Source organism: Gopherus flavomarginatus, chromosome 8 (assembly GCF_025201925.1).
Source record: "Gopherus flavomarginatus isolate rGopFla2 chromosome 8, rGopFla2.mat.asm, whole genome shotgun sequence".
NCBI classification, from domain to species: domain Eukaryota; kingdom Metazoa; phylum Chordata; order Testudines; family Testudinidae; genus Gopherus; species Gopherus flavomarginatus.
The window spans coordinates 52,432,822-52,459,502 of NC_066624.1; the positions used below are offsets into that span (position 1 = coordinate 52,432,822).

Consider the following 26,681-nt stretch of genomic DNA (forward strand, 5'->3'; position numbering starts at 1 on the left):
CGGTAAATCCAAGGGGATCTCAGCCCCCCCCCCTTTCTCTCCCCGCTCCTCGGGGGTCACCGGCTCTTCCCCTCCCCCCGGCCGTGTATGGGCTGCACCGACACTTTCCACCCGCCCCTTTCCCAGGTCCCCCCAAGGACCCCCCCCCGCCGGGTTTCACCCCCCCGCCCGGCCCCACGCAGGGACCCCAGTGGGGCCAGTCCCCGCCCCCGGACACTGGGGCAGACTCGCCCCCCGGGCTCGCTCCGGTACCTGGAGGCTGCAGCTCTGCAGCGGGGGCGGGGGCGGAGCCGGGCCGGGCACGAGGGGGAGGGGGGATTAATGAAGGTCTCTCCCGCCGCGATCTGCGCATGCCCAAAGCTCCAACGGCACAAACCCTTCTCTGGCCCCGGGAGAGGCTCCAACGGCTCCGCACGGGCAGACAGAACCTCAGCACCCCACACGCATGCCCGCTCCGGCTCCGCCTCCCTCACTGACGTCACTTCCGCTCCCGGAAGAGTCCGGAACTACATTTCCCAGCCTGTGCTGGGGGCGCGTCCGTTCTCCAGCCCCGCTAAGGCAGGGGGTTCAGCAACTGAAACTGCGCATGCTCAGTGCGAGCCCCGGTGGGGGAGGGAGAGTAAAGCTGCTGTTGCCGCCTCAGAGTGAGCCGGTGAGTGAGAGACCCCGTGGGGGGGGGCGGGAAAGTGACTCTCGGCCCCGGGGAACCTGGGAGAAGCCTCGGAGCTGCCTCGGCCGCAGGAGCTGCAGCAGGATCCGCCCGGGCCCCGCTGGGATGGGGGGGCAGAGCCTGGGGCCAGGGGGGGAGAGTCCCTGTGGGGGGGTGTCGGGCAGGGAGGGGAGAAGCCGGAGTTGGGGGGGGGGGGCGAAGGTCAGTGGGATGCAGGGGGGGGGGGTTGAACTGTCTCTGGGCAGCCAGGAAATTCCCGGGGGAGGGGAGTTAATTGGATCCTGTCCCTGTTTGCGCCTCTCGCCCTCGATACAGATTCTCTCTAGTTCTGCCCCTTTTCTTTCTCAGCGTCTCACACAGATTATAAAATCCGGGGAGATTCCCCCCTCCCCCCCATGATCCGCTCGCTCGATTCCTCTGTTTCCCCCTGGTCTCTCCATGATTCTGAAAAGTCCACATAAAATCTCTCCGAGATGGAGGATTTTCCCTCCCATTTTATCTACAGCGATTTGTCCTTGTGTAGGTGGGAAATTGTTGCGCTGGGTCATTCCCCAGAACGTGGCTGCCCCTGGCGTGGGGATGGGATGAGATGAGATGCCCGTTCTCTGCCAGGGCGGGGAAGGGAGGGGCACGTGTCCCCCGTGGGACTGCCCGGACTCTGGTTTCCCAATCCCAGTTACTGCCCCCTAACTACCAACACAGATGTCCCCAGCCACGTTTCCATTCACCTGCCCATCCCCCACTGCTGACCCCTTCCCTCATCCAGGGATCTTCCAGCTCCCTCACCCCTCCTTTGCCCTCATAAAGCAGCTCCTCAAAGGGCTCCCTGCTGCCCATGTGAATGTTGGGGTTGAGGGGAACCATCACTTTCTGTATATGTATTGGATAGTAATATAAAATCCAGTCCAACAGTCCCCCTTTTCCCTCTAGTTATTAAACAGCAATATAAAATCCCCTCAGATCTTGGTGGTGTTCATAGGTATCTAGTCCAACCCCCTGCTCAAAGCAGGGCCAATCCCCAACTAAATCCTCCAACAGATTTTTACTGGAGATCTCTAAGTGTCCTCCTCAAGGATTGAACTCACAGCCCTGGGTTTAGCAGGCCAATGTTCATACCAGTGAGCTATCCCCTCCTCCCTCTCTCATGTTATCGGTTGCATAGTTTCTGACATGCATTCTCTGCAAACCTCAAAAATTGATAAAAAAATATCCTAAGCCCCACTTTTTCTCTAATTGTCTATTTCTAATTGACTATGGCCTGAGATTTTTTCCCTGTCTCTCTAATTATAAAATACTAAGAAAATCTCAAATGTACACCTTTTCTCAGATTCCTGAACATGGATATAAAATGTTGGCAAATGTTGCCCATTTTCGCGCTATTCAGTTATCAAATATTGATGTGAAACACTCAGATTTTACCTCGTCTCAACAACTGATATAAAATCCCTCTGATGTTTCACTTTTCTCTCTAAACATATTTATTTAATACCCATCAAATCCAGAGGCCTCCCCCTGTTTAGGGGATCAGTGGTTCCCAGCTGGTAACAGGAGAGTTGGCTAAACCCTTTTCTTTTCTCCAGCTGGCACTGGGTGAGGAGGTCACTGTGAGTGCAGCATGGGTCCAGAAGTATCCCAAAGCCCATGACAAATGGTCTCTGTGAGGGGTTGCTTCCCGCAGTGCTAAGATGTAGCTAGTGACAGGGCCTGGACCTTTCTTGCTCTCCAGGCCTTCCATTCTCCTGTTAAAGAAGCACCCCCCCAGGGATCCCTCTGCTTGTGTGACTGCCCAGCAGGAGGCAGTGATAACTTTCTATCCACTTAGCAGACACAGTGAGGTAACACTGTTGCTGGGGTAGGGGATGGGGTGTCTGTGGGGAGATTGCAGCTGAAGGGGCATTGTGGGAGGGGGAGGCCTTTGGGTGACTGGGCAGGGAGTACCCTAATCAAATTGGTGGGTTCTGGAGGTTTGGGCGGGGGGGTCTGATGTGCCCAGCCCTGAGGCTATGGGTCGTGGAAGTGGGTGTCGCTAGGGACTTGTTGGTGCAGAACAGTGAGGGTGGGCGTCTCTTGGGGAGGTGGGGCAGGAGGTTAGAGGGAGCCTGGTGCTGTGCCAGGGGCTCAGTCATGCCCAATGCACAGAACTGGGTGGGGGAGTCCCAGGTGCTAGGTCAGCATGCCAGGCAAGCAGAGGGCGGGGTCCCATTGTAAAGCATCAGGGAGTCCCAGGCAAACGGCATGGCAGATCCTGCTGGAGGACAGGTGGGGGTCCTAGGCAGGCAGTAGGGAATCCTGGGCAGGCAGTGAGGGACTGAATTCCCAGTGAGGTGTCCCCTGGAGGGGTGGTCCCTGGCTTTTGGAGACTTTTGCTGGGGGTGACCCTTTAGGATTCCCAGCCTGCCAGTGATGTCTGGTGGGGGTCCTCTGGCCAGTAGGGTGTTGAGGGGTATCTGGAGTCCCTGTTCAGGGATTTTAGGGGTTGGGCCCCAGGGAATATCTGATGGGGCCCTGACTGTGGGGTCTGGGCTCTGGGTCCTGGGGGTGTCTAGGGGCCCCTGGTTGGAGACTCTGGGGGCTGCTACTAACCATGCTCCTTCTCCCTGATCAGCTTGTGCCAGATTCCTGGCTCCAAGCACTGCCCAGTATTCCCCAGCCATGCCCAGTCACCATGATAACTTTCTATCCACTTATCAAACATCTTGAAAACTCCAGGACCTTCCAGTTCCATTGGGAAAATTTGTGCCCCGAGTCTTTATACTAGATCTGATGGGTGAGGCAGGTGGGAAAGGGGCTAGAAATGCCACACAATGGTCTCTTCCACAGCATTCTGGACTCATTCTTTCTGAAATCTGGTTTCATTGAGACCATTGTTAATCCAGAGTCAGTGCATGGAAAGACAAGGAGTGACTCCAGATGCACAGTGGGGCAAACGAGATTAGCAATTCTCCCTGTGAGGAGGGTGTCTCATTAGCTGCTCTCCCCAGAGAGCTAAAGGAGGGAAGCTGCTCAAATGCTCTGTCCCTCTCTGCTCAGGATATTGGGGTTCAGCTTCCTGGGTCAGATGCTGCAGCCTCCATTGTGATCTGGGAGACCAGTCTGAGCAGCTGCGGCTCCCCCAGCAGGGTTCTGTGCTGGGAAGTGACTTTAATTAAAGATTTTTCTCTGCCCGGCCCAGGGGATGACTTTCTCCAGCTAATACTAGCCCCTTGGGGTAGCCCTGGGCCCCATTAATGCAAATTCTGAGCCAGAGTCTCCAGGTAACTAAAAGACATCAGGGAAAGTGCTGGGGACTGGCAAGAAAGTGACTCTGCACAAACAGCCCCTCATCATTTCTCCTCCCATTAGCAATTGCCAAGAGAAAATCCAGCCATGGGAGAGCAAAGCCTCCAGGAATGGGACTGTCCCAGTCAGAGGAGCAGGGAGAGAGGACAAGGGAAGGAGAGACTGAAAGGGGCAGTGGGAGAAATGAGTTGAGGGAGAGATTTCCAGCTCTCAAGTCCACCCAGACACAGGTATGGCAGCATCCCTGGGCAGAACCACTTTCCAGTGAACAAGAAAAGGCTCAGACAGAGGAAAAGCCGGTTCCTGACTCCTTATTCACCCTGCTGGGGTGTGACTGCCGTGGGTTCAGTGTCCGAGGGAATCCCCCACAGTGACTCCTTTGGTTCTGCTCTTTTCTAGCCTTGTGTTCAGAGACTTTGTTACAGGATGAGGGGAGGGAGAAGGGAGGTTAAAAATGTGTCTGTGGGCTTAGCCTGGCAGGAGGGGCCAGGTCCAGCACGGCAGAGTCTAGGATGTCTGTCTAGAGGGAAAGGGCCTGGGGGAATCGTGATGTGAAATAAACTAAAGCCTGTTCTGAAACTTCCACAACTGCCCTTCTCGCCCTGTCAGGGCTGCAGAACGACATCCATGTTTTTCTCCAGCTCATCCCATCCTCCTATGACACAGGGAAGAGAGATGGCTGCAGTGGAGCCAGCTCAGGGAGGGATTATTTTTTTGAGTGGGGGTTGGTGGGTTCCTACAGGAGGAAGAGGGACAGCAAATACACTGGAGATGGGAAGGTTTGCACAGTCTGGTTTGGAGGTTGGCGTGGGGCAGGAAATGCACAGGGTGGAGAAAGGGAGGGCAGGGAGTGACAAACCTGCTGGGAGTTGTTTAATAAGTAGCCTAGATTCTAAGAACAGACCTATACGGTTCGGAGGTGGAAATGCTCTAGTCTGTGGAGCAGAAAATAACCGAGCTTCATCGGGCTGGGAAAACTGACCAGACTCGTAGTGCTGGAGCCCGATCCGACTAACCAGTGGCTGCTGTGAGATATGAAGGGGATACCCAGCAGTGAGGGTTAGGGGAGATTCCCCTCCCTTCATATCCAGCTCCTCACAATGAGGAGGCTGTTGGGTTTCCTACCAGGGATCTCTCCCTGGTCCCTGCTAGGGCCTCCCTCTCCTCTATGGCTAGTAGGTATGTGATGGATCTGCTGGGAGAGATAAGGGACTCTCTCTTTGTCCCTTCACTCTGATGTTTCCTGGATGCTCTGAGCAGGGTGGGGGTGGGACTTTGTTGACTGCAATCCACCTAGAGCTTCCCTTTGATGGGCTCCTCTCCCCACAAATAGTGGGGCTGTGAATGGGGCAACAGGTATTGAGTGTTGGACTCTTGCTCTTTCAGGGGCCAGTAACCTTCGAGGAGGTGGCTGTATATTTCACCAGGGAAGAGTGGGCTCTGCTGGATCCCACTCAGAGAGCCCTCTACTGGGATGTCATGCAGGAGAACTATGAGAATGTGACCTCACTGGGTAAGTATTACTGTCCCCCTCGGTTCTTGGAAGGGGAAATGGAGAGTTAAGGTTTACGCCAGCCCCACAATGCCACTTCTACTCTACCCAGTTTCAGCATCACCCCAATATGCCGGTGACACACACTACCAGAGACCCTCTCCTGCTGCAGAACACTTTGGGAACAGAGCACAGGAACCGTATCACACAGTGTGAAATATCTCCTGTTAGCTCAAGTAAAAACTGAGGGTTAAGTGCAACGTAATCAACAGTAGCTTCTTAGGGGTCACCAGATGAAATTAATAGGCAGCAGGTTTAAAGAAAATAAAAGGAAGTTGTTCTTCATACGGCGCACAGTCAACTTGTGGAACTCCTTACCTGAGGAGGTTATGAAGGCTAGGACTATAACAGCGTTTAAAAGAACACTGGATAAATTCGTGGTGGTTAAGTCCATCAATGGCTATTAGCCAGGATGGGTAAGGAATGGTGTCCCTAGCCTCTGTTTGTCAGAGGATGGAGATGGATGGCAGGAGAGAGATCACTTGATCATTTCCTGTTAGGTTCACTCCCTCTGAGGCATCGGGCATTGGCTACTGTCGGTAGAGAGGATACTGGGCTAGATGGACCTTTGGATCTGACCCAGTACGGCTGTTCTTATTTTATGTATGTATGTGTGCATTTGGTGCAAGGAGCTCCTGGCCCTCAGAGACCATGTGGAGGCTTTGGAGGCCAGGGTGTTGGAACTGGGGGAGCTAAGGGAGGCAGAGAAGTATGTTGATGAGGCTTTCCGGGACACTATAAAATTGTCCCAACTCCGGTCAGACAGCCCCCCGCACTGTTGAGGAGGATGAAAGGCCCAGGAAATGAGAGCAGTCAACAGGAGCAGAGGGAAAGCTTCTCATAGTTGGGACCCTCCTTCCAGATAGTGTTGGGGTAACCTCTTTCACTGAGGTTACCTCAGCGGAGGAGGGAACTCCAGTCATTAAGAAAAGGCAGCTGTTAGTAATGGGAGATTCGATCATTAGAAACAAGGATATCTGGGTTTGTGATGACCGGGAGAACTGTATGGTGACTTGCCTACCTGGTGCGTAGGTTGTGGATTTCTCAAGGCATCTAGATAGATTTCTTTGTAGTGCTGGGAAGGAGCCAATGGTCAGGGTACATGTAGATACCAATGACACAGGGAAGGGTAGGTGAGACATCCTGGAGGCCAAATTTAGTCTGCTAGGAAAGAGACTGAAATCCAGGACCTCTATGGTGGCATTCTCAGAAATGCTCCCAGTTCCACACGCAGGTCCAGCTAGGCAGGCAGAGCTTCAGAGTCTCAATGCATGGATGAGATGATGGTGTAGAGAGATGGAGCTTAGATTTATTAGGAACTGGGGAAACTTTGGGGATGGGGGAGCCTATACAGGAAGGATGGGTTCCACCTAAACCAAAGTGGAACCAGACTGCTGGCGCTTAACATAAAAAAGATTGCAGAGGAGTTTTTAAACTAAGAGATGGGGGAAAGCCAATGGCTGCAGAAAAGCACATGGATCAGACAGAGACTTCTCTTAGAGGAGAGTGTAATGATAGAGATTTTTCTAGTTTTAGTCAGGAAGAGAGACTGGAAGAGGATAAAGTAGGGGCCAGATCAGACGAGAAGCATTCTTGTGTGTGAATCTAACGGATCAGAAAAGGGCAGACAAATAAACAGTGAGAAGTTTTTAAAGTGCTTGTACACAAATGCTAGAAGTCTAACTAATAAGATGGGTGAATTAGAGTGCCTCATGTTAAAAGAATATTGAAATAATAGGCATCACAGAAACCTGGTGGAGTGAGAACAATCAATGGGACACAATCATTCCAGGCTACAAAATATATCGAAAGGACAGAGCAGGTCATACTCGGGGAGGGGGAGTGATACTGTATGCTAAAGAAAATGTAGACTCAAATGAAGTAAAAATCTTAAATGAAACCACATGTTCCATAGAATCTCTATGGATAGTAATTCCATACTCTAATAAGAATATAACAATAGGGATCTATTATCGACCACCTGTCAAAGACAGTGACAGTGATAGTGAGGATGAAATGCGAAGGGAGATTAGGGAGGTTATCAAAGTAAAGAACTCCATAATAGTGGGAGATTTCAATTATCTCCATGTTGACTGGGTCCATGTCACCTCAGGACAAAATGCAGAGACAACATTTCTCAATACTTTAAATGACTGTTTCTTGGAGCAGCTGGTACAAGAACCCGCAAGGGGAGAAGCAACTCTCCATTTAGTTCTGAGTGGAGCGCAGGATCTTGTCCAAGAGGTAACTATAACAGCGCTTGGAAATAGTGATCATAATATAACAAAATTTAACATTCCTATGGTGGGAAGAACAGCTCAACACTGTAGCATTTAATTTCAGAAAGGAGAACTATGCAAAAATGAGGGGGTTAGTTAAACAGAAATTAAAAGGTACAGTAACTAGAGTGAAATCCCTGCAGGCTGCATGGATGCTTTTCAAAGACACAATATTAGAGGCCCAACTTAAGTGTATACCCCAAATTAAAAAACACAGCAAAAGAACTAAAAAGAGCCACTGTGGCTTGGCTTAACCAGGTAAAAGAAGCAGTGAGAGATAAAAAGGCATCTTTTAAAAACTGGAAGTCAAATCCTAGTGAGGTGTATATAGAAGGGAGGATAAGTACTGCCAAATGAAGTGTCGAAATGTAATAAGAAAAGCCAAAAAGGAGTTTGAGGAACAGCTGGCCAAAAACTCAGAAGGTAATAACAAAATGTTTTTTAAGTACATCAAAAGCAGGAAGCTTGCTAAACAACCAGTGAGGACCCTGGACATTTGAGATACAAAAGGAGCCCTTAAAGACGATAAAGTCATTGCGGAGAAACTAAATGCATTCTTTGCTTCAGTCTTCATGGCTAACGATGTTAGGGAGATTCCCAAACCTTTTGTGGGTGACATATCTGAGGAATTGCCACAGATTGAAGTGTCACTAGAGGAGGTGTTTTAACTAATTGATAAACTTAAGTGTAAGAAGTCACCGGAACCAGATGGTATTTACCCAAGAGTTCTGAAGGAACTCAAATGTGAAATTGGGGACTATTAGCTATGGTTGTAACCTGTCCTTTAAATCGGCTTCTGTACCCAATGACTGGAAGATTGCTAATGTAACGCCAATATTTCAAAAGGGCTCTAGAGGTGATCCTGGCAATTACAGACCGGTAAGTCTAACATCTGTGCCAGGCAAATTAGTTGAAACAGTCTGCCTTAGTCTTAACTATCTTGAACAGTTTAGTATCATCTGCAAACTTTGCCACCTCACTGTTTATCCCTTTCTCCAGATCATTTATGAATAAGTTGAATAGGATTCCCCCAGGCCCTTTCAGATCTTTTTGAAGAGTTATCATGAGCAGAGGGAAAGGGGAGAGAGAGTCTCATACATTTTCCTCACCTCTTTTTATAATTCAGTCCTTTGTACTAGAAAGAAATTCAGTTCTCAGCTGAGTCATGGTAACAGACTGTTGTAGATATGAGCTTCGAGTAGTCCCTGTGATGGAATATGAATGTCTTCTTCACACCTTCCCCCTCCTGGAGAATGGCTATTTGACCAGCTGTTTGCCTTGCTGTCTCTGAGGAACTTAGGGTTATGGTTGCAACTTTTTCAGTGATATACCATAAAATCTCATAACTTTACATGCAATGTTGCTACACATTTGAAAAGACATAATCTACTGAATATCCTCCTTAAAATGTTACCTCACAAGCCATACAGTGATAAATGAAGGGGAGGGGAGGAATCTCCCTTTTATAAACACCTAGCCAGCCAGATTGCTGTAAAATCCTTGTTGGTGTGACTTCTCTGCTTGCTTTACCTGTAAAGGGTTAACAAGCCCACAGGTAAAAGAAAAGGAGTGGGCACCTGACCAAAAGAGCCAATGGAAAGGCTGGAACTTTTTTAAATGGGACAGTAACTTTCCCTTTGTCTGTTGTTCTCCGAAGAAGGTGACACGGAGTAGCAATGCTGTGTATGGCTTGAAGCAGGTTTGAAAATTCATCTTCCATACCTAGAAGAAATGATTTGGACAGGGAATGTTTTGACAGACACAATCAGGTTTATATTTTTTATTTTGGCTTTTGGAGCTCCTCTGTGCTATCCCAGATGCTTTTGTTTGTGTCTAAGCTTTAAGCTGAACCCTCAAGAAAGCTATTTTGGGTGCTTACAAAAATTGTTTCTTTTAAGATCTAGCAAAAGCCCAAGTTCCAGATGTATTGTTTTCCTTTTCAATTTTAATAAAATTTACCTCTTTTAAGAACAGGGTTGGATTTTTGGAGTCCTAAGAGTTTTGTGCATGTTGTTTGATTATCTAATAGCCACAGCTAATTTCCTTTGTTTTCTTTCTCAGCTCTTTCCCGAAGGGGAGGTGAAAGGGCTTGAGAGTACCCCATAGGGAAGAATTCTCAAGTGCTCCTTCCTGGGTCCAAGGGTTTGGGGGTTTTTTGCATTTGGGTGGTGGCAGCATTTACCAAGCCACGGTCAGAGAAAAGCTGTAACTTTGGGGGTTTAATACAAGCCTAGAGTTGCACAAATTAATTTTCAGAATCCTGGCGGGCCCCCATTTTCTGCACTCAGAGTGACAGAGTGGAGATTCAGCCCTGACACATACTATGAACAAAATTGATCCTAATTTTCTAGAAGAGTGAACATAGGGGCACAGACTTGCACAGTGTCTATCTGTGTGTTCGCAACATATCTGTGGGTATTTCAGTCCCTCACAAGCAAGGTGTTCGGCATCTTCAAACACCTGGGGAACCGGTCCTGGGAATTCACTGGTTTATTAAGTGACACTGTATGGAATTGAGAGACACTTGATATTATTTTATTATAAAGACCAATATGATGAAATTGCAATGAATCGTGCTAGATATGCCATGTAAGGTGTCAATGAAAATGTTATGATTTTCCAAGTTTGATAATCTTGTTTCTATCTTTGTATTGTGAGTTATAGATATGTAGGGTATATCTATATTCCAGACTCGTGTAGTGTTTGAGTGACACCTCCAGACATATTGGCATCAGCGCTGCCCAGCTTGTTCAATGTCCCGTCCGGGGTCATCAGCTGTACAATGAACCCATTGAAAGGATCAAGGGGATACACCTATTGAGTCAGTGAGACATGCAGGGGTATGCCTATGTACTGAGACCTCCAAGGCTTTTCCATGCCATGTGCTGTGAAGCTTGTGTTTGGGACACAGGAAGTAGAAGCCACTTGGCAAAAGGAATATAAAGGGCAGCTGCATCATCTGCATTTTTTCTTCAATCCCTCTTCCTATCTCTGGAGCAACATCTCTACAAACCGAACCCTGGACCAAAGGACTGAATGATGTGGATGTGTACCAGAGAGCCTTTCAAGCCAGAAACTCACCAATACTTCTTAGAACCAGATGCATTCAGAAATCTATATATCTGTTTTCCCATTTTAACAACTTCCTTTTTCTTTCCTTCTTTTATAATAAACCTTTAGTTTAGATGCTTTCTTGCTTATAAACCTTTAGTTTAGATGCTAAGGATTGGCTGGCATCATAGTATTCTGGGTAAGATCCAAACCTATACAGAGCTGGTAATGTGGCTGACTCTGGGGTCAGAAGAACACTTTGTTTATGTAAGCAAAGTTTTTAAATAGCCTGTCACTGTGCCGAACCTAGGTGCTGATTGGGAGTCAGAGAACTGGAATGCAGTAAAGGGAGCCGTGTAATGTCTTTTTTTCAGTTTCTCAATAACCAGTATGGGAGATCAGAAGCACAGTTGGTGACTGATCGGTGAATTTAACTTCCGTGTTAACCCTCAGTTGTGGGAGCATCTGCTCTCCCTTTTTCAGCCTGCCCTGATCTTGGCATTTTCAGTGTGGACTGCCCCAGGCACACTGGGTCACACTAAGCACTGAAGTTAAATTAATAGTGTTTTTTATGACACAGTCATATGAAATCAACTGAACTCCTTTGTTTTCTTTCATCTGAGCAGGGTTTCCAGTTTCCAAACCTCATGTAATCTCCCAGCTGGAACACGGGGAAGTGCCATGGGTCCCGGACCTCCAGGGTTCAGAGGAAAGAGAGATCCTGAGAGTTCCCTGCACAGGTGAGGAAAGATTAAACAAAATCAGAATCTGTAAGTGCCTGAAGGAAACATTTGGGATGCCCTACAATGCCCTTGGAAGGTTTCTCAGTTCATTATTGTCCCTAGCAGGGGTTGTATCCTCAAGGTAAGTATAGCTCATGGCTTCCTGTAGACCCTAACAGACACCAGGCAGTGACTTCCTCCCTTCCCCCTGTGAATTTGGATGGGATGTGAGGGCCGAATTGATCTCCTCCTCTCTCCTGTTTAGGGGAAGAGTTTGGAGGAGTTCAGTTCCTGTTTTTATTTGACCTCTCTCAAGCACTTGTTTTGGTTTGGCCTTCCCCTCTCTATCCCTGTCTGAGGTTTCTGTCTCTCGTTACAGCAGGTGATGCAATGGTATGTGAGAAAGAGGAGCAGAATTCTCAGCAGGAAAATGTTGACCAAACGGCTAAACACAGAGAATTATTGCAAAGATCGAAAAGGAATGTGTCCAGGAGTCATGAGCAGGGAAAATCCTGTGAGATTCAGCACAGACCAGAAAGAGAGCAAGGAAACCAGCCAGGGGAGAAAATGGGTAAATTTATTTCCTGTCGGGGAACTCAGAAGAGCGTCAAGGAAACCACAACACAGCAGGAAATCCGCATGGGAAAGAGGAAAAATACATGCACTGAGTGTGGAAAAACCTTCACTTGCAGCTCAGCCCTTTCTGTTCATCAGAGAATCCACACAGGGGAGAGGCCCTATGAATGCCGTGAGTGTGCGAAAAGCTTCACTAGCAGCTCAGCCCTTTCTAAACATCAGAAAATCCACACAGGGGAGAGGCCCTATGAATGCTGTGAGTGTGGGAAAAGCTTTGTTACCAGCTCAGACCTTTCTAATCATCAGAGAATCCACACAGGGGAGAGGCCCTATGAATGCCGTGAGTGTGGGAAAAGCTTTATTACCAGCTCAGCCGTTTCTGTTCATCAGAGAATGCACACAGGGGAGAGGCCCTTTGAATGCAGTGAGTGTGGGAAAACCTTCACTTATAGGTCAGACCTTTCTAAACATCAGAGAATCCACACAGGGGAGAGGCCCTATGAATGTTGTGAGTGTGGGAAAAGCTTCACTCATAGCTCACACCTTCTTACCCATCTCAGAATCCACACAGGGGAGAGGCCCTATAAATGCAGTGTTTGTGGGAAAAAATTCCTTCACCAGCAGCAGCTTATTAACCATCAGAGAATCCACACGGGGGAGAGGCCCTATGTATGCAGTGAGTGTGGAAAAACCTTCAATCAAAGCTCAAACCTTCTTACCCATCTTAGAATCCACTCAAGGAAGAGGCCCTATACATGCAGTGATTGTGGGGAAAAATTCCTTCACCGCCAGCAGCTTATTAGCCATCAGAGAATCCACACAGGTATGAGCCCCAATGGAAGCAGTGAGTGTGGGAAAACCTTGTCTTGCCACTGAGCCCATGTGAGCCATCAGAGAATCTGCAAGGGGGATCAACACCATAAAACCCTCTAGGGCTATCAATGCTTTAATACTTTCCTGATTCCCACATAGTAACTTTTTTAAAAGCTGTTTGAAGCACCAATATCCCTCAGCTTGTCCAGATGAGTGAGTGACCCATTTTTGTATTTTGCAGTTTGACCTCTTTGAGGTGGACTCCTTTGTCCTTTCTATCAACTCCATTCTCCCATGAGTAATTCGAGTGTGCCTTTCCTATCAGGAACCAGGGAGCATCACATTTATACCATTCCCCTATTGCAAAGTTATTGTTAGTCACCAGTGATACAGATTGTATCATTGTCAATTGTTCTCATGCTGTGCTGAAGAGCAGTTATAATGGGAACTTTTCATATTACATTTAAATGAAGAGGAGCAGGGGCAGGAAAAAAGTGTCATTTCAGCCTCTGTGATACTGGAAGGAGATGTAAAAAGTGACAGAGTCCTGTGGCACCTTATAGACTAAAATACGTATTGGAGCATAAGCAATATACAAAAACCTGTAGAAGAAAACTTCAGTCTCCCTGGACACACAATAGCAAATTTAAAAACAGCCATCCTGCAGCAAAAATACCTCAGGGCCAGACTTCAAAGAGAAACTGCTGAGCTTCAGTTCATTTGCAAATTTGACACCATAAGCTCAGGATTAAACAGACTGTGAATGGCTAGCCAACTACAGAAGCAGTTTCTCCTCCCTTGGTGTTCACACCTCAACTGCTCAAAGAGGGCCCCATCCTCCCTGATTTAACTAACCTTGTTCTCTAGCCTGATTCTTGCTTACATATTTATACCCGCCTCTGGAAATTTCCACTACATGCCTCTGATGAAGTGGGGATTCACTCATGAACGCTTATGCTCCAATATGTCTGTTAGTCTACAAGGTGCCATAGGACTCTTCGTCACGTTTCACAGATCCAGATTAACACAGCTACCCCTCTGATCCTTTGAAGGAGATGGGGTGACTCAGAGATTCCCTCCTTCCCCATCATGGCAGAACTGTTACCTTTTGTCTGAGCCAGGCAGAGTTTATCGTCATCACATTCTACCCCTCCACTTCTCAAAGTGTCATGTGATGAAGTGTTCTCAGTTGTCTGTGCTTGAGGATTATGCTTTGACTTATTTAATCCTATAGCAGAGTTGCTATGACTGGAGATGAAAGTATCAAAGATCGAGAAGAGGAATTCAAATGAATCCTAAATGCAATGTGATCATTTCGAGTTTAAATCTCAGGTTCCATCTATTGGTCAAGCCAATTCTGGCAAGGTGGCTGCTTTTTCCCCCATTATGGGAATGCTAGGATACTAAACATGTTGTAAATAACATAACTATTGACAGTGCTCAATGAAATCTGTTTGAATGGATCAGAGGAGAATGTGATGGGAGAATCTCTTGTCCTGATTCTAAATAATTAGATGTAACCTGCTCTAGAATTTCAATTTACACTTGCATTGTCATGTATTCTACCTCTCTGTGATCTGGGTTTCTATCTTTCTTGATGGCTGTGTGGTCACACAATTAGATGTTAATTCAGCTCAGATTTATTGGAGAATTTAAGACAAATGACCATTTGCTAAAGTCATCATTTCTCACTTCAGCTTTGCTTTTTCCCCATCCTTCCATGACGATATGGGGAAAGTTCAAGTGCAGTTCTGTCAATAGGAGACAACTCTCCAATTTACTGGCCATTCTAACAAAGACACAGCAGTGATTTAAAATCTCCACTTGGAGATGGTGAACAACAGCAGACCCCCAACTAACTGGAGGAAGTGCATATGACCATGGTGTAGTTCAATTGTTTAGATCACTATTGTCTCAGATGGCTTTGTTGGCAGGCCAAGGCCTCCTGCTGATGTAGCGCTATCTACACGGGATTAGAGATGTGTAACTACGTTGCTCAGCTGTGTCGATTTTTCACACCCCGAGCAATAATTATACCGATAAATGTCTTTAGTGTAGACCAGTTTTCTCTTGTGTTTTCTGCATTTGTATCACTTCTCCCTTACTTTCTACTACTTTGAAAGATTTAAAGTGTGACGAGGTATTTTTCCTCATGATGCTAACATTCCCACATAGGAGACCCCTTCCACCAACATACATGGCAGAAGAACCAGAGGTATATGAACTCACAGAAGTGTTGGGACAAAGCACAACTTGAGCCAAGGTTCAGTTGTTGGCAGTGGGCATTAAAAGAAAACTAACATATGTGACCAGAATTTGTGATCTTTGAATATATTAGTATTACTAGTGAAAATGAAATGAGAGGTGATGATGTTGGTTAAAGAGTAAGAGACTAATTATTGTTTGATAATCTGAATTATTTTGGAAAGCTGTCTTGTTTTTTTTTAGTTCAGGAAATGATGGTTAATCTTCAAATGTTAATTTGATTTAATTTGCCCCCTGTAGTGTAAGTAGTTCTGGTAGAAAACCTCTCTCCAAAGGTTGAGGTGGGAGAATAGGTGTTAGAAAGAGTGTATAAGAGAATATTGGGTCTGTATAGATTTTATTTTTTTGTATTTCAGATAGAGCATATTTTGCTTAGCTTCAAAGTCAATTTCTTTTAAAAGGAAAACTACTCAAGGAGCCAAGTTGTATCAGTTTTTACCCACTTACACTGTAAGCGTCACTGACTTCCCCACTTCTCTAATTTGCAAAGGAAAGGCCTGACATCTGTCATAGGATGTGTCCAGCAGGTAGGAAAGCTGCAGTTGGCAACCATCAATAGCAAGGAAAAGGCTGAAGTCCATTGCCTTTCATATCTAAAAGCCACCTAGAGGCTGGTCTACACTGAAAAGCTATGTTGACATGGCCACATCTCTCAGGGGTGTGAAAATCCACTTCTCTGAGAGAAATAGTTAATGTGACCTAAGCCCCAGTGTAGACAGGGTTATGTTGTCAGAAGAATATTTCCAGTGTTTGAAGGGTAGACATAGCCTTAGACAGACTGATTCCCTCTGAGAAGTGAGTCATGACATCAATTCCAGTTTTGACCCATCTCCCTGTATGTGAGAGAGCTGCTAGTATGGAGGGCTGAGCCAGCTGTCCGATCACCTGGTTCAACTTAGGGAAAAGCTCTTAGTACCCATCAGTCCAAAGACTGAGAGAAATGTTGAGTTCCAACTATTGTCATTTTAGTATTTTATTGTTCCTTTGTCTCTTTTGTATTGGCCTTTCTGTTCTATCAGAGTGTGACTGTATAGCTCAGTGCATGTGTGATAAATGCTCTTTGGTGCCAATTGACAGAAAGGTCAAAGTAATTCACAAGAAACTCCTGCCTCAGACCTGACAAACTCACACCTAATGCTCTGATTTGTATGATGATTATCCAGGAAGCATAGCAGTGAGATCTCTACTGAAAGCTTGTGTATTATTGTTACTCCTGATCACTGCAATAAGTGTGTGTGAGTCCTATTGAAGGAGTCATGTAAGTATATGGAAAATTATGCCCATATGGTATTGTCATGAAAGTGAGTCACTCCAGTCAAAGTTCTTGTTGAGAATGGCCCATTCAAGGAGAGGGAATTGTCACCTGTCCATTGCTAGCCAGTTATGCGATGTGTTGCTGCATTGTCAACCTTTGCACCAGCCCAGAAAAGCCAATGGAAAACTATCAGACAAATTATAGACATCGAAACCCTGTGGAAGTGTAAACGACAATATGACAATGAGGAAATGGTCCTTTCTGTGAATAGACACAAAAGACTGATTCATTTTATAACAGGGTAGAGCAAAACACTCTGGGTCCATTCACCAAGGAGATCACTAATGACCAGTGGTGCTTCAAGAAAGGCAGGGCCCTGGCTCCTAGGGACTAGCAATCACTGCAATAGACTGTCACCTCAGACTTCAATCTCCTTAGGTAGGAAAGGTAACTATTAAAAAGTGTAGGTTGCATTTTGTGATTTTGTTTTGTTGGTAACAGTTGATTTCCATCATTCACATTTGTTTGTTTAAATATCTGTCCCTTGTTAAAGAAATTTCCCTTTGTTCAATAACTGTGCTCAAGTGCTATGTGTGATCCAGTAGCAGTGGGCTACAGTAAAACCGGTAACCTAGGATGTACCATTGCTTCGGGCAGAGAGGATCTGGGATTTTTCTGAGCCCTGGTCTACTCTTGGGGAGGGAATCAGTCTAAGGCCATGGCTACACTGGCGCTTTACAGCGCTGCAACTTTCGCGCTCAGAGGTGTGAAAAAACACCCCCCGAGTGCTGCAAGATACAGCGCTTTAAAGCCTCAGTGTAATCAGTGCCGCAGCGCTACAAGCTACACCCGTAAGGGATGTGGTTTACATGCACGCGGCAGCGCTTTGAAATATCAAGTGTAGCCATACCCTGAGTTAAGCAACTTCAGCTACATGAATAACGTAGCTGAAGTTGATGTAGTTAGATCGACTTAACCGTGATGTCTTCATTGCGGTGAGTCGACTGCTGCAGCTCCCCAGTAGACTCTGCCTGCGCCTCACCGAGCTGGAGTACAGTGGTCGACAGAAGAGTACTCGAGGATCGATTTATTGCACCTACACTAGACGCAATATATCGACCCCCCGCTGGATCGATTGCTGCCCGCCAATTTGGCAGATAGTATAGACATACCCCGAGTATCTGGTGATTGGAGCTGGACCCCAGAGGGGGCACATTGAAGGAACTTGGGTTAAGGTGCCTTTGTTGTCAACTGTCAAGGTTGCTGTAGCTCAGAGGAGGGTGCTTGACTGTCTGACAGGCTGGTGAGTTTGGTCACTAACATCCAGCTGCCAAATACAAAAGTCCCTCTTCCTCGTGGCAGGTGGCCACAAGGAGACTCATGGTCCTCAGCACCCTGAGAAGGGTCACAATGTGCATCTATGTTGATCCACACAGGGAATGCTCCCTATAGCATAAAACTCTGCCCTATGAAGTCATGGAACATGTGCTCTTTGCTCTGTGAAAGCACATAAAGAATCCAAGTGCTGGAGGGTAGAGTTTGGCTCCAGAGTGACCTAGACAAATTGGAGGATTGGGCCAAAAGAAATCTGATGAGGTTCAACAAGGACAAGTGCAGATTCCTACACTTAGGATGGAAGAGTCCCATGCACCGCTACAGGCTGGGGACAGACTGGCTAAATGGCATTTCTGCAGAAAAGGACTTGGGGATTACAGTGGACGAGAAGCTGCATATCAATCAATAATGTGCCCTTGTTGCCAGGAAGGTTAACAGCATATTGGGCAGCATTAGTAGGAATGTTGCAAGCAGATCGAGGGAAGTGATTATTCCCGTCTATTTGGCACTGATGTGGCCACATCTGGAGTACTGCATCCAGTTTTGGGCCCCCTGCTACAGAAAGGATGTAGACAAATTGGAGAGTGTTCAGCGGAGGGCAACAAAAATTATTAGGAGACCTAGACATATAATTTATGAAGAGAGGATGAGGGAACTGGAGTTATTTAGACTGCAGAAGAGAAGAGAGGGGGGATTTGATAGCAGCCTTCAACTACCTGAAGGGGGCTTCCAAAGAGAATGGAGCTCAGCTGTTCAGTGGTGGCAGATGACAGAACAAGGAGCAATGGTCTCAAGTTGCAGTGGGGGAGATCTAGGTTGGATATTAGGAAAAACTTTTTTACTAGGAGGGTGGTGAAGCACTGAATGGGTTCCCTAGGGAGGTGGTACAATCTCCATCCTTAGAGGTTTTTAAGGCCCGGCTTGACAGAGCCCTGGCTGGGATGATTTAGTTGGGGATTGGTCCTACTTTGAGTAGGCGGTTGGACTACATACCTCTTGAGTTTCTTTCAACCCTAATCTATGATTCTAAGTAGCTGCAAGTGTCTTTGTGTTCACATCTGTAAAGACGCTAGGAATGAGCAATGGGATGGATCACTTCACGATTACGTGTTCTGTTAATTCCCTCTAAAGCATCTGGCTTTGACCACTCTTGAGAGATAGGACACTTGGCAGGCTGGACCGTTGGTCTGACTCAGTACGGTTGTTCTTATGTTTTGTGGACAGAAATGAGGCTCTTACAAAGCAGAAAGTGGAGGAGGGGCTCTAAATTTAAATCAGTGTTGTAGAGAGATGTGTTCAAACAGTGAGACTCGATGTACGGAAGAAATAACACGTGATCCCCATCTCCTTCCCCAAAGCCTTAGGTGGGGATTAGCTGCCAACAGCTGCGGCTGCTGCTCGAGGGGAGCGGTATAAGCTGTCTGCCTATGGGTGCAGCCCACCGGCTGGTTCTCTTGGGGCAGACGGTGAGTTGTTGGGCAGTAATGGTGCATCAGCTGGAATATGAAATATGAGCAGAGATCTAAAGACTCTACACTGGCTTCCAGTGGAGATTGAGGATGCTGAGGCAGTGGAATTTCAGCATCAGAGTCGTCAAGATTCAAAGCTGCTTGGGGATGGAGAGGAGGGGGATGACTCTACTGGATTTTCAGTGCATCCCCTTAACTACTCACCCATGACTACCTGGCTTTGTCATTGCTCTATAGTTCTCCTGTTGCTCATTCCCAGCTTCTGGAAAACAATGGCTAGGGACACCATCCCTGCCCATCCTGGCTGTTACCGAAATATCGGGTCTGCCTAGCTGAGAGCCAATTAACAGCCTGACAGGGATAAGGAAAAATGCTTTATTCTGCAGAAAAAGGAGAGCCTGTACCTTGGTACAAAAGACTCTGTCTTACACAAATTTCACAAACCTTTTATACACATTCAGACAAAGACCCTTGCGTGTTAATACTTGATTGGTAAGTGTAAAGTCTCATGTTTCCCTTATCTAAGTAGAACTAACTGGTTAGGAGCAGGCTCTTCCTGCCTTGAGGCAGAGGAAAAGAGAGAGCTTGCATTTTTGCACTACTGTGTCCATGAGCAGTACTTACTGCCCCCCCCCCCCCCACCTACTGGCCGCTTGTAATCTATTAAGGGGGGTCAGCCAGCTTTCACAATCCCCCCTTCGGGCCTGGCAAGCCCAGACTATAACTTTATTACAGAGGTTTGCAGCAACAAGCCAGGACAAGAACACCCACTTTGAGGAGTTCATTCACTACAACCTTTAGTCCAATAGCTTCCCACCATGCCCAGCCCTCTGGCTAGAAATCTGAGGTAGCCAGAAGGATCCCATGTACAATATGGGGAGTGGGTTAACCTTTCATGTCCTTGCTCCCAAAAACTGTTGGTATGCAAATTTTAATAACAATTTTTAATTAAAAGATTTGGCCAATGAAGTTTCTGTTTTTTTACTTAAGCAAATGTGTTAGACTTTAGTATATCACATTTTCCTGATTTAGCCAAACACTTTGTATTCCAAGTTGAATAAAACAAGTATCTGCATTCCAATCCAACCCCTCTGCCTGATTCCAAACCAGACCATCCCATGAAAACACTAAACACAACAATTCTGGCCAGGAGACAAACACCACAAGACAGAACATAGAACACAAAACATAATTTCTATTGTGCCAGTAAATGCATGATATGTTGAATGCTGTTCAGCTGGCATCAGTTTTCTCTGATTATCTGAAAGACAAAAAACAGAGGTCTACTCCTTCTGGGCCAGTCAATCATTACTTAAATATACAAATACCCTTGTTGATTTCAGGCAAAACAGAGGAATTACCCCATATTTTCTTGTATTAGTTTCATGGGCAGCCCAGGTTTCAGCGGCTTCTACCTTATCAGTTAGATAATTTGCATTATTACAGATGCTTTCTGGCTTGCTTTTGGATCCAAAGCTATCCACAGCTTAAAGATTCTTACCTTAAAAAGGACACAATTAACTTTACCAGAATTTTGATTGCTTTTTACTTATAACTCCTGCTTTCAAACACTGAAAGAAAACATCACTACTTATAGTGCCCCTGAGAGCCTAATAAAATTTCAATTACATAGCACTGTTTATATTTCTTTAGCTAATTCAGCTAAATTGTTCATAGCCAAATGATTGCAATCTAATAATTTCTTTGCCTGAATTTATTTACAAACATTTCAAAGACACCAAGAACTTTCCTCTTTAGCATTTTAAGTTCAACTGCTGTTCCCTCCAGCAACTACAGAGTTAACGTCTCATTCTTCCTTAAATCACTTGCTTGTCTCCCAAAAGCCACTTTTTTCAACTCAAATCACCATTTCAAGATATTGTCCTGGGTATTTGAAATCCTCATGCTTACACTTACTTACTCCTTCCTTCCACTATACCCTCAGAATTTCCTACCTGTTTTCCAATCTCTCTGTCTGTTGCCTGCCCACCTGGGCCCGATCCTGCTTTTCTCGCTGAACTGCCCCTTCCATGGGCACCAACTTGTTCCACTACCAGTTTAGCTAGGAGGATGGGCTTCTCAACTAACCCCCACCCTTCCTGGTCTCTTCTCTTAAACATTCTTACTCACAAGACTATCCAAGTCCTCCCTCGTGAGGCTTGCCACCTGGACAAAAACGCATAGTCCATTGGCGTTTAACTATTCAATTTCCCCTTGACGTTCCTTTCTGAACACCAGATAAAGGCCATTTACTTAACATATAATCCAAACTGCTTTAGAGGGTTTACCCAGAGACCCACCAATCTGTCTGCTGACACTCAAACAGAAAAGAGAATTACACAGAGAACAGAGGGAATTACAGTCTAATCCAGGTTTTTCTACTTCTATTACACTGACCGCTACAGGGGACGGGACAGAAGGATCTCAATACAATCTCAGAGCTTCCTCGCACGCATGGCTTCCACTCCGAGAAATTACGAACGAGAGGTTCAGTTCCGCCCACACTCCTAACGCCCAAATGTATACAGAGCAGAAAAACAACAGTAACCGGTTAAACAGAACAGAACCAGATAACCAGATAAGAGGCCCACCTCTAACCAGAACCAGATAGTATTTCCTTATCCTATTAGGGCTCACCTTATCGGATCACGAACCCTAGGGGCTGCGGAGAAGTGAAGAAGAGGGGTTAAGCACCCCAGTGGCACCGCTCCTAGTTCACCGCAGCCGTCTGGAGTCCAATGTCCGAGCTAGGAGAGTCCCATCTGGGTCGCCAGAAACTGTTACCAAAATATCGGGTCTGCCTAGCTGAGAGCCAATTAACAGCCTGACAGAGATAAGGAAAAATGCTTTATTCTGCAGAAAAAGGAGATCCTATACCTTGGTACAAAAGACTCTGTCTTACACAAATTTCACAAACCTTTTATACACATTCAGACAAAGACCCTTGCGTGTTAATACTTGATTGGTACGTGTAAAGTCTCATGTTTCCCTTATCTAAGTAGAACTAACTGGTTTGGAGCAGGATCTTCCTGCCTTGAGGCAGAGGAAAAGAGAGAATGCAAAAATGCAGCTACTGTGTCCATGAGCAGTACTTACTCCCCCTCCACCTACTGGCCGCTTGTAATCTATTAAGGGGGGTCAGCCAGCTTTCACATGGCTAATAGCCATTGATGAACCTATCCTCTGTGCAATTCTCTAGCTCTTTTTTGAACTCTGTTCTAGTCCTGGCTTTCACAACATCTTCTGGTAAAGATTTCCCCAAGTTAATTGTGCGTTGTTTGAAGAAATACTTCATTTCAAACCTGTAGCCTATTCATTTCATTTGGTGACTCCTCCTAGTTCTTGTGTTATGAGAAGGAGTAAATAACACTCCCTTCCTTGGTCCTCTGAAAGATGATATGTGAGCCCCCACCTCCCTGCCCCACCTCACATGTCCAGGGAACAACAGGGATATAACAACAAGGCAAACAACAAGGTTCAAAGTCAGTGCACGTGGGAGAAGTATCTGCTGTTTTATTCCTTACATTCCTGTCCCATTGCATGGCCATTTCCTTTCCCTCCTTTCTGTTAAAAGCTTTTGTGTTTTGCACAGAAACATTATTTCCACAGGAGACACCCAGGAGTGGGGGCTGCATTCCTGTGCCAAATAGTCACTAGAAGGAGGCAGACAAAGGCCTTTAAGATGAGATGTCCATCACTTAAAATATCATCTCCCTCCTTCAGCTCACTGGCAGCTTGAATTTCTTCCTTATCCTACCAGAGTCGTGTCTGGACGCAGCACTATCCTGCCCCTCTGTATGTAGTGGGCAAAAACCACAAACCTTTTCTTTAAAACAAGCTGTCCCGTTCCTTCTGAGGGAAGATTTTTCTATGATTAAAGTTAAGCTTCAGTTCCACTCTCCTAGAGGCAGGTTGGGTGTGGGACCAGCTCCCAATGAGATCTGTTTTCACATTTGTCCCCTAACTGCTCCCAGCTGTCAGGCAGCTTCCAGCTCATCCACCCTGCTTACTAGCTGCTCCATGGTCATGTGTAACCCCTTTTGCCAGCACACTTAGCCTGCAGGAAAGCTCCTGCCAGCTGTGTTGGTGGTATAGTGGTGAGCATAGTTGCCTTCCAAATAGTTGACCAGACTTCAATTCCCAGCCAATGCAATAATGGCTTTTCTCTTTGGTTGGTTTCTTGTCTGGAAGTGGTTTAATTTCAGTCACATTGTGTTACAATCACATTATCAATAGAATGAAACAATAAATGTGTCAAAGCCCAGCAGGTCACACAGGAGGAAGGAATACAAGGGCCTGGAATGTGTCATCTGAGAAGTCAGAACACTTGGAAACCTGTATCTCCCATCCCCTGGCCTTCCGTGTTATGATTCCAGCTGTGTGCGATGTTTGTATCATGTTCCTGCATGATGAGGAAATAAAGTTTTGAGTCAGTTTTTGCTCCTACAGATTCCTTTGCTGTTACAATTATATTGATATGAACCAAAGGGAAGCAAAACAACAACAAAAAAACCCCACCCAAATTGCAATACAGTTAGGGAAAGAGAAGATCAGGGATAAGCCAAACACTTCAAAATAAAAATTAATACTAAAATGGGAGCTGGGGGAGAGAGATCAGGTATGTGGGGATCCCCTTGATATTTGAAACCTACAACTCCTCAGCTTTCTGAACACCTGTGATGAGCAAGATCGAGTTGGGACATCTTCAGTCATTTATTGTCTCTCTGTGTTCTCTGTCTCTTTCTTCTCCCCCCATTATTCTTCTCCAATATCTCTGTCTTTCTCCTCTTGCTCCTTCTCTCCCTGCCTGTTCCCAGGAACTCACAGTCTACAGCATTTAGGAAAAGCCAGAGTTTCATAGATTCATAAACTCTAGGACTGGAAGGGACCTCGAGAGGTCATCGAGTCCAGTCCCCTGCCCTCATGGCAGGACCAAATACTGTCTAGACCATCCCTGATAGACATTTAAATATTTTACTGGCTGCAGCCACAAAGCGAGAAAACTTACACTTCTGGTTCAGAGTCAGTGCACACGCATAAGAATCAGTGGGCTTTTAATTCCTTAGGTTCTGCCACCATATGCTGCTTCCATTTCATTTCAATCTTTTCCCAAGATTTCTCATTGTGCACAGCAACATTACACCCTTGAGAGAGAGTGGAGCAGAGGCTGCATTAATTTAACCTACAAAAACCAAAGAAATAGAAATTTAGATTAGATTAAACAGAAATGTACTCTCCAGGTTCCTCCAGCCCAGGGGTTGGCAACCTTTCAGAAGTGGTGTGCCAAGTCTTCATTTATTCACTCTAATGTAAGGTTTCGCGTGCCAGTAATACATTTTAATGTTTTTTGGAAGGTCTCTCTCTACAAGTCTGTATATTATATAACTAAACTAGTGTATTGTAAAATAAACAAGGTTTTCAAAATGTTTAAGAAGCTTCATTTAAAATTAAATTAAAATGTTAATCTTACGTCGTCGGCCCGCTCAGCCTGCTGCTGGTCTGGGGTTCTGTTCATCTAGGCTGGCAGTGGGCTGAGTGGGGCCTGCGGCCAGGACCCCAGCTGGGAAGGGTCTATCAGCCAGAACCCCAGACCGGCAGCGGGCTGTGCAGGGCTGGCAGCCAGGACCCCAGACTCAGCCCACTGCTGCTCAGGGGTTCCATCCGCTGGCTCCTACCAGACGGGATCCCAGCTGCCGGACCCGCTCAGCCTGCTGCCGGTCTGGGGTCCCAGCCCTGCCCACATACAGTGGGTACCTACATTCTTCCTGGTTCTGGCCCATTCTCTTCCTCTCTCTGCACTGAGCTGAGGGTGGGAGTGGACCTAGCACAAGGCTGGGGGTGAAGGGTCTGGCCAGGAGCTAGAATGAGGGAGGGGGCTCAGGGTTGGGGCAGGAGCTTTGGGGTGGGGGCACTTACCTGGGGAGCTGCCATTTGGCATGAGGGGTGCAGGTGGGAATGTGTGCGGAGGGTGCAGGAGCTCCTGTTTGATGCTCAGGGTGGGGGTGGGGATGTGCGGGGTGCATAGGATGTGGGGAAGCTGGGGATGTGGTGGGTGCAAGAGTCAGAGCTGGGGGCATGTGAGGGGGTGCAGGTGTCAGAGTAGGGGGGTTGGGGATGTGTGGGGGTGCCAGAGTCAGGGCTGGGGTTATGAGGGGGTGGAGGGATGAAGGAGTCATCAGAGGGCTGGGTGGTACAGGGCTCAGGGCAGGGGCCTGGGTGCGGTGTGGGGGTGCAAGGCTCAGGGCAGGGGCCTGGGAGGTGTGGGGGGGGTCAGGGCTCCAGGCAGAAGGCTGGGTGACTGCCCCCCCCGAACCCCCATCTCCCCCACTCCTTGTCCCAACTACCTGCTCCTGGGACCCCACTCCCTATCTAAGCCTCCCTGCTCCATGTCCCCTGACTGCCCCCCTAGGACCCTACCCCCTACCTGTCTCCTAACTGCCCCAACCCTTATCCACATCCCTGCACCCAGACAGACCCTCCTGGACTCCCATGCCTATCTAACCGCTCCACGCCCCCGATAGGACCCCAGAACTCTGGACCCATACACCCCCCCCACTTTCTGCCTGCCACAGCCACTCTCCACACCCCTACCTCCTGACAGCGCCCCCCAGAACTCCTGACTCATCCAACCCCCCTGCTCCTTGTTCCCTGACCCTCCCCAGAGACCCCTAACTGTGCCCCCAGGCCTCTCCTTGCTCCCTGTTCCCTGACTGCTCTGTCTCCTATCCACCCCCCACCCCCTAACAGACCCTGGGACTCCCATGCCCCATCCATCCCCCCCAATTCCCTGACTGCCCCCTCCAGAGACCCCTGCCCCAACCACCCCCCCGGGATCCCACCCCCCATCCAACCCACCCTGCTCCCTGTCCCCTGATTGCCCCCCACTTACCCTAACCTCCCCCCGAGCCCCGGATCCCTTACCATGAGGCTTCCCGCTCATACGGAGCTCTGCCACTGCGCGCGCAGCTCCACCCCGCCCCTCAAATGCTGCGTGCAAGCTGGCAGGGCTCCGGGGGAAGGGCCAGCGGGTTGCTGCACCAGCAGGATTTTTAATGGCGCACTGGAGTCCCGGCAGGCCCCAGCATACCATCAAAAATTGGCTCTCGTGCCATCTTTGGCATGTGTGCCATAGGTTGCCGAGCCCTGCTAAAGCCCAACCTTCTGCTGATACACCTCAATGCACAGCTATGAAGGGTTTGAAGCTTTCATTGCTTAAGTTCCAGGACACTGAGGGATTTCAGCTCCCCTTTGTCCAGAGGAAACCTTCACCCCACTAACAACCAGGTTCTTGTCCATGGGATCACTGTAGGGGGCTGGGTCCCTGTTTGTCTATTCTCACTATCTAGCGCAAGCCAGGGCGCCTCTACAGAAATCCATGGCACATCCACATCTTGAATACTTCATGCAGATGTGGT

The 26,681-nt window shown here is 47.2% G+C and overlaps 1 protein-coding gene across 2 annotated transcripts; it reads left to right on the forward strand.

The window, feature by feature from the left end:
* The first annotated feature begins 494 nt into the window (after positions 1 to 494).
* Positions 495 to 20,235, forward strand: LOC127057000 (zinc finger protein 501-like). Of its 2 annotated transcripts, none has more exons than XM_050965560.1 (4): positions 495 to 652; positions 5,336 to 5,462; positions 11,458 to 11,571; positions 11,936 to 20,235. In XM_050965560.1, exons 1-4 carry the CDS (start codon positions 587 to 589, stop codon positions 13,003 to 13,005), a joined length of 1,377 nt encoding a protein of 458 aa, XP_050821517.1. In that variant the 5' UTR covers positions 495 to 586; the 3' UTR covers positions 13,006 to 20,235. The 2 variants fall into 2 exon arrangements, with proteins under 2 accessions (XP_050821517.1, XP_050821516.1); XM_050965559.1 differs by having other exon boundaries at positions 496 to 652; positions 11,933 to 20,235.
* The last annotated feature ends 6,446 nt before the right edge of the window (positions 20,236 to 26,681 follow it).

What these genes read in the sequence shown, in the direction of transcription:
- LOC127057000 (XM_050965559.1), top strand. Translation starts at nt 587, where the DNA reads ATGCTCAGTGCGAGCCCCGGTGGGGGAGGGAGAGTAAAGCTGCTGTTG. An exon ending in TGAGAATGTGACCTCACTGG is followed by an intron (nt 5,463 to 11,457) that starts GTAAGTATTACT and finishes TCATCTGAGCAG; the next exon opens with GGTTTCCAGTTTCCAAACCT. An exon ending in CCTGAGAGTTCCCTGCACAG is followed by an intron (nt 11,572 to 11,932) that starts GTGAGGAAAGAT and finishes CTCTCGTTACAG; the next exon opens with CAGGTGATGCAATGGTATGT.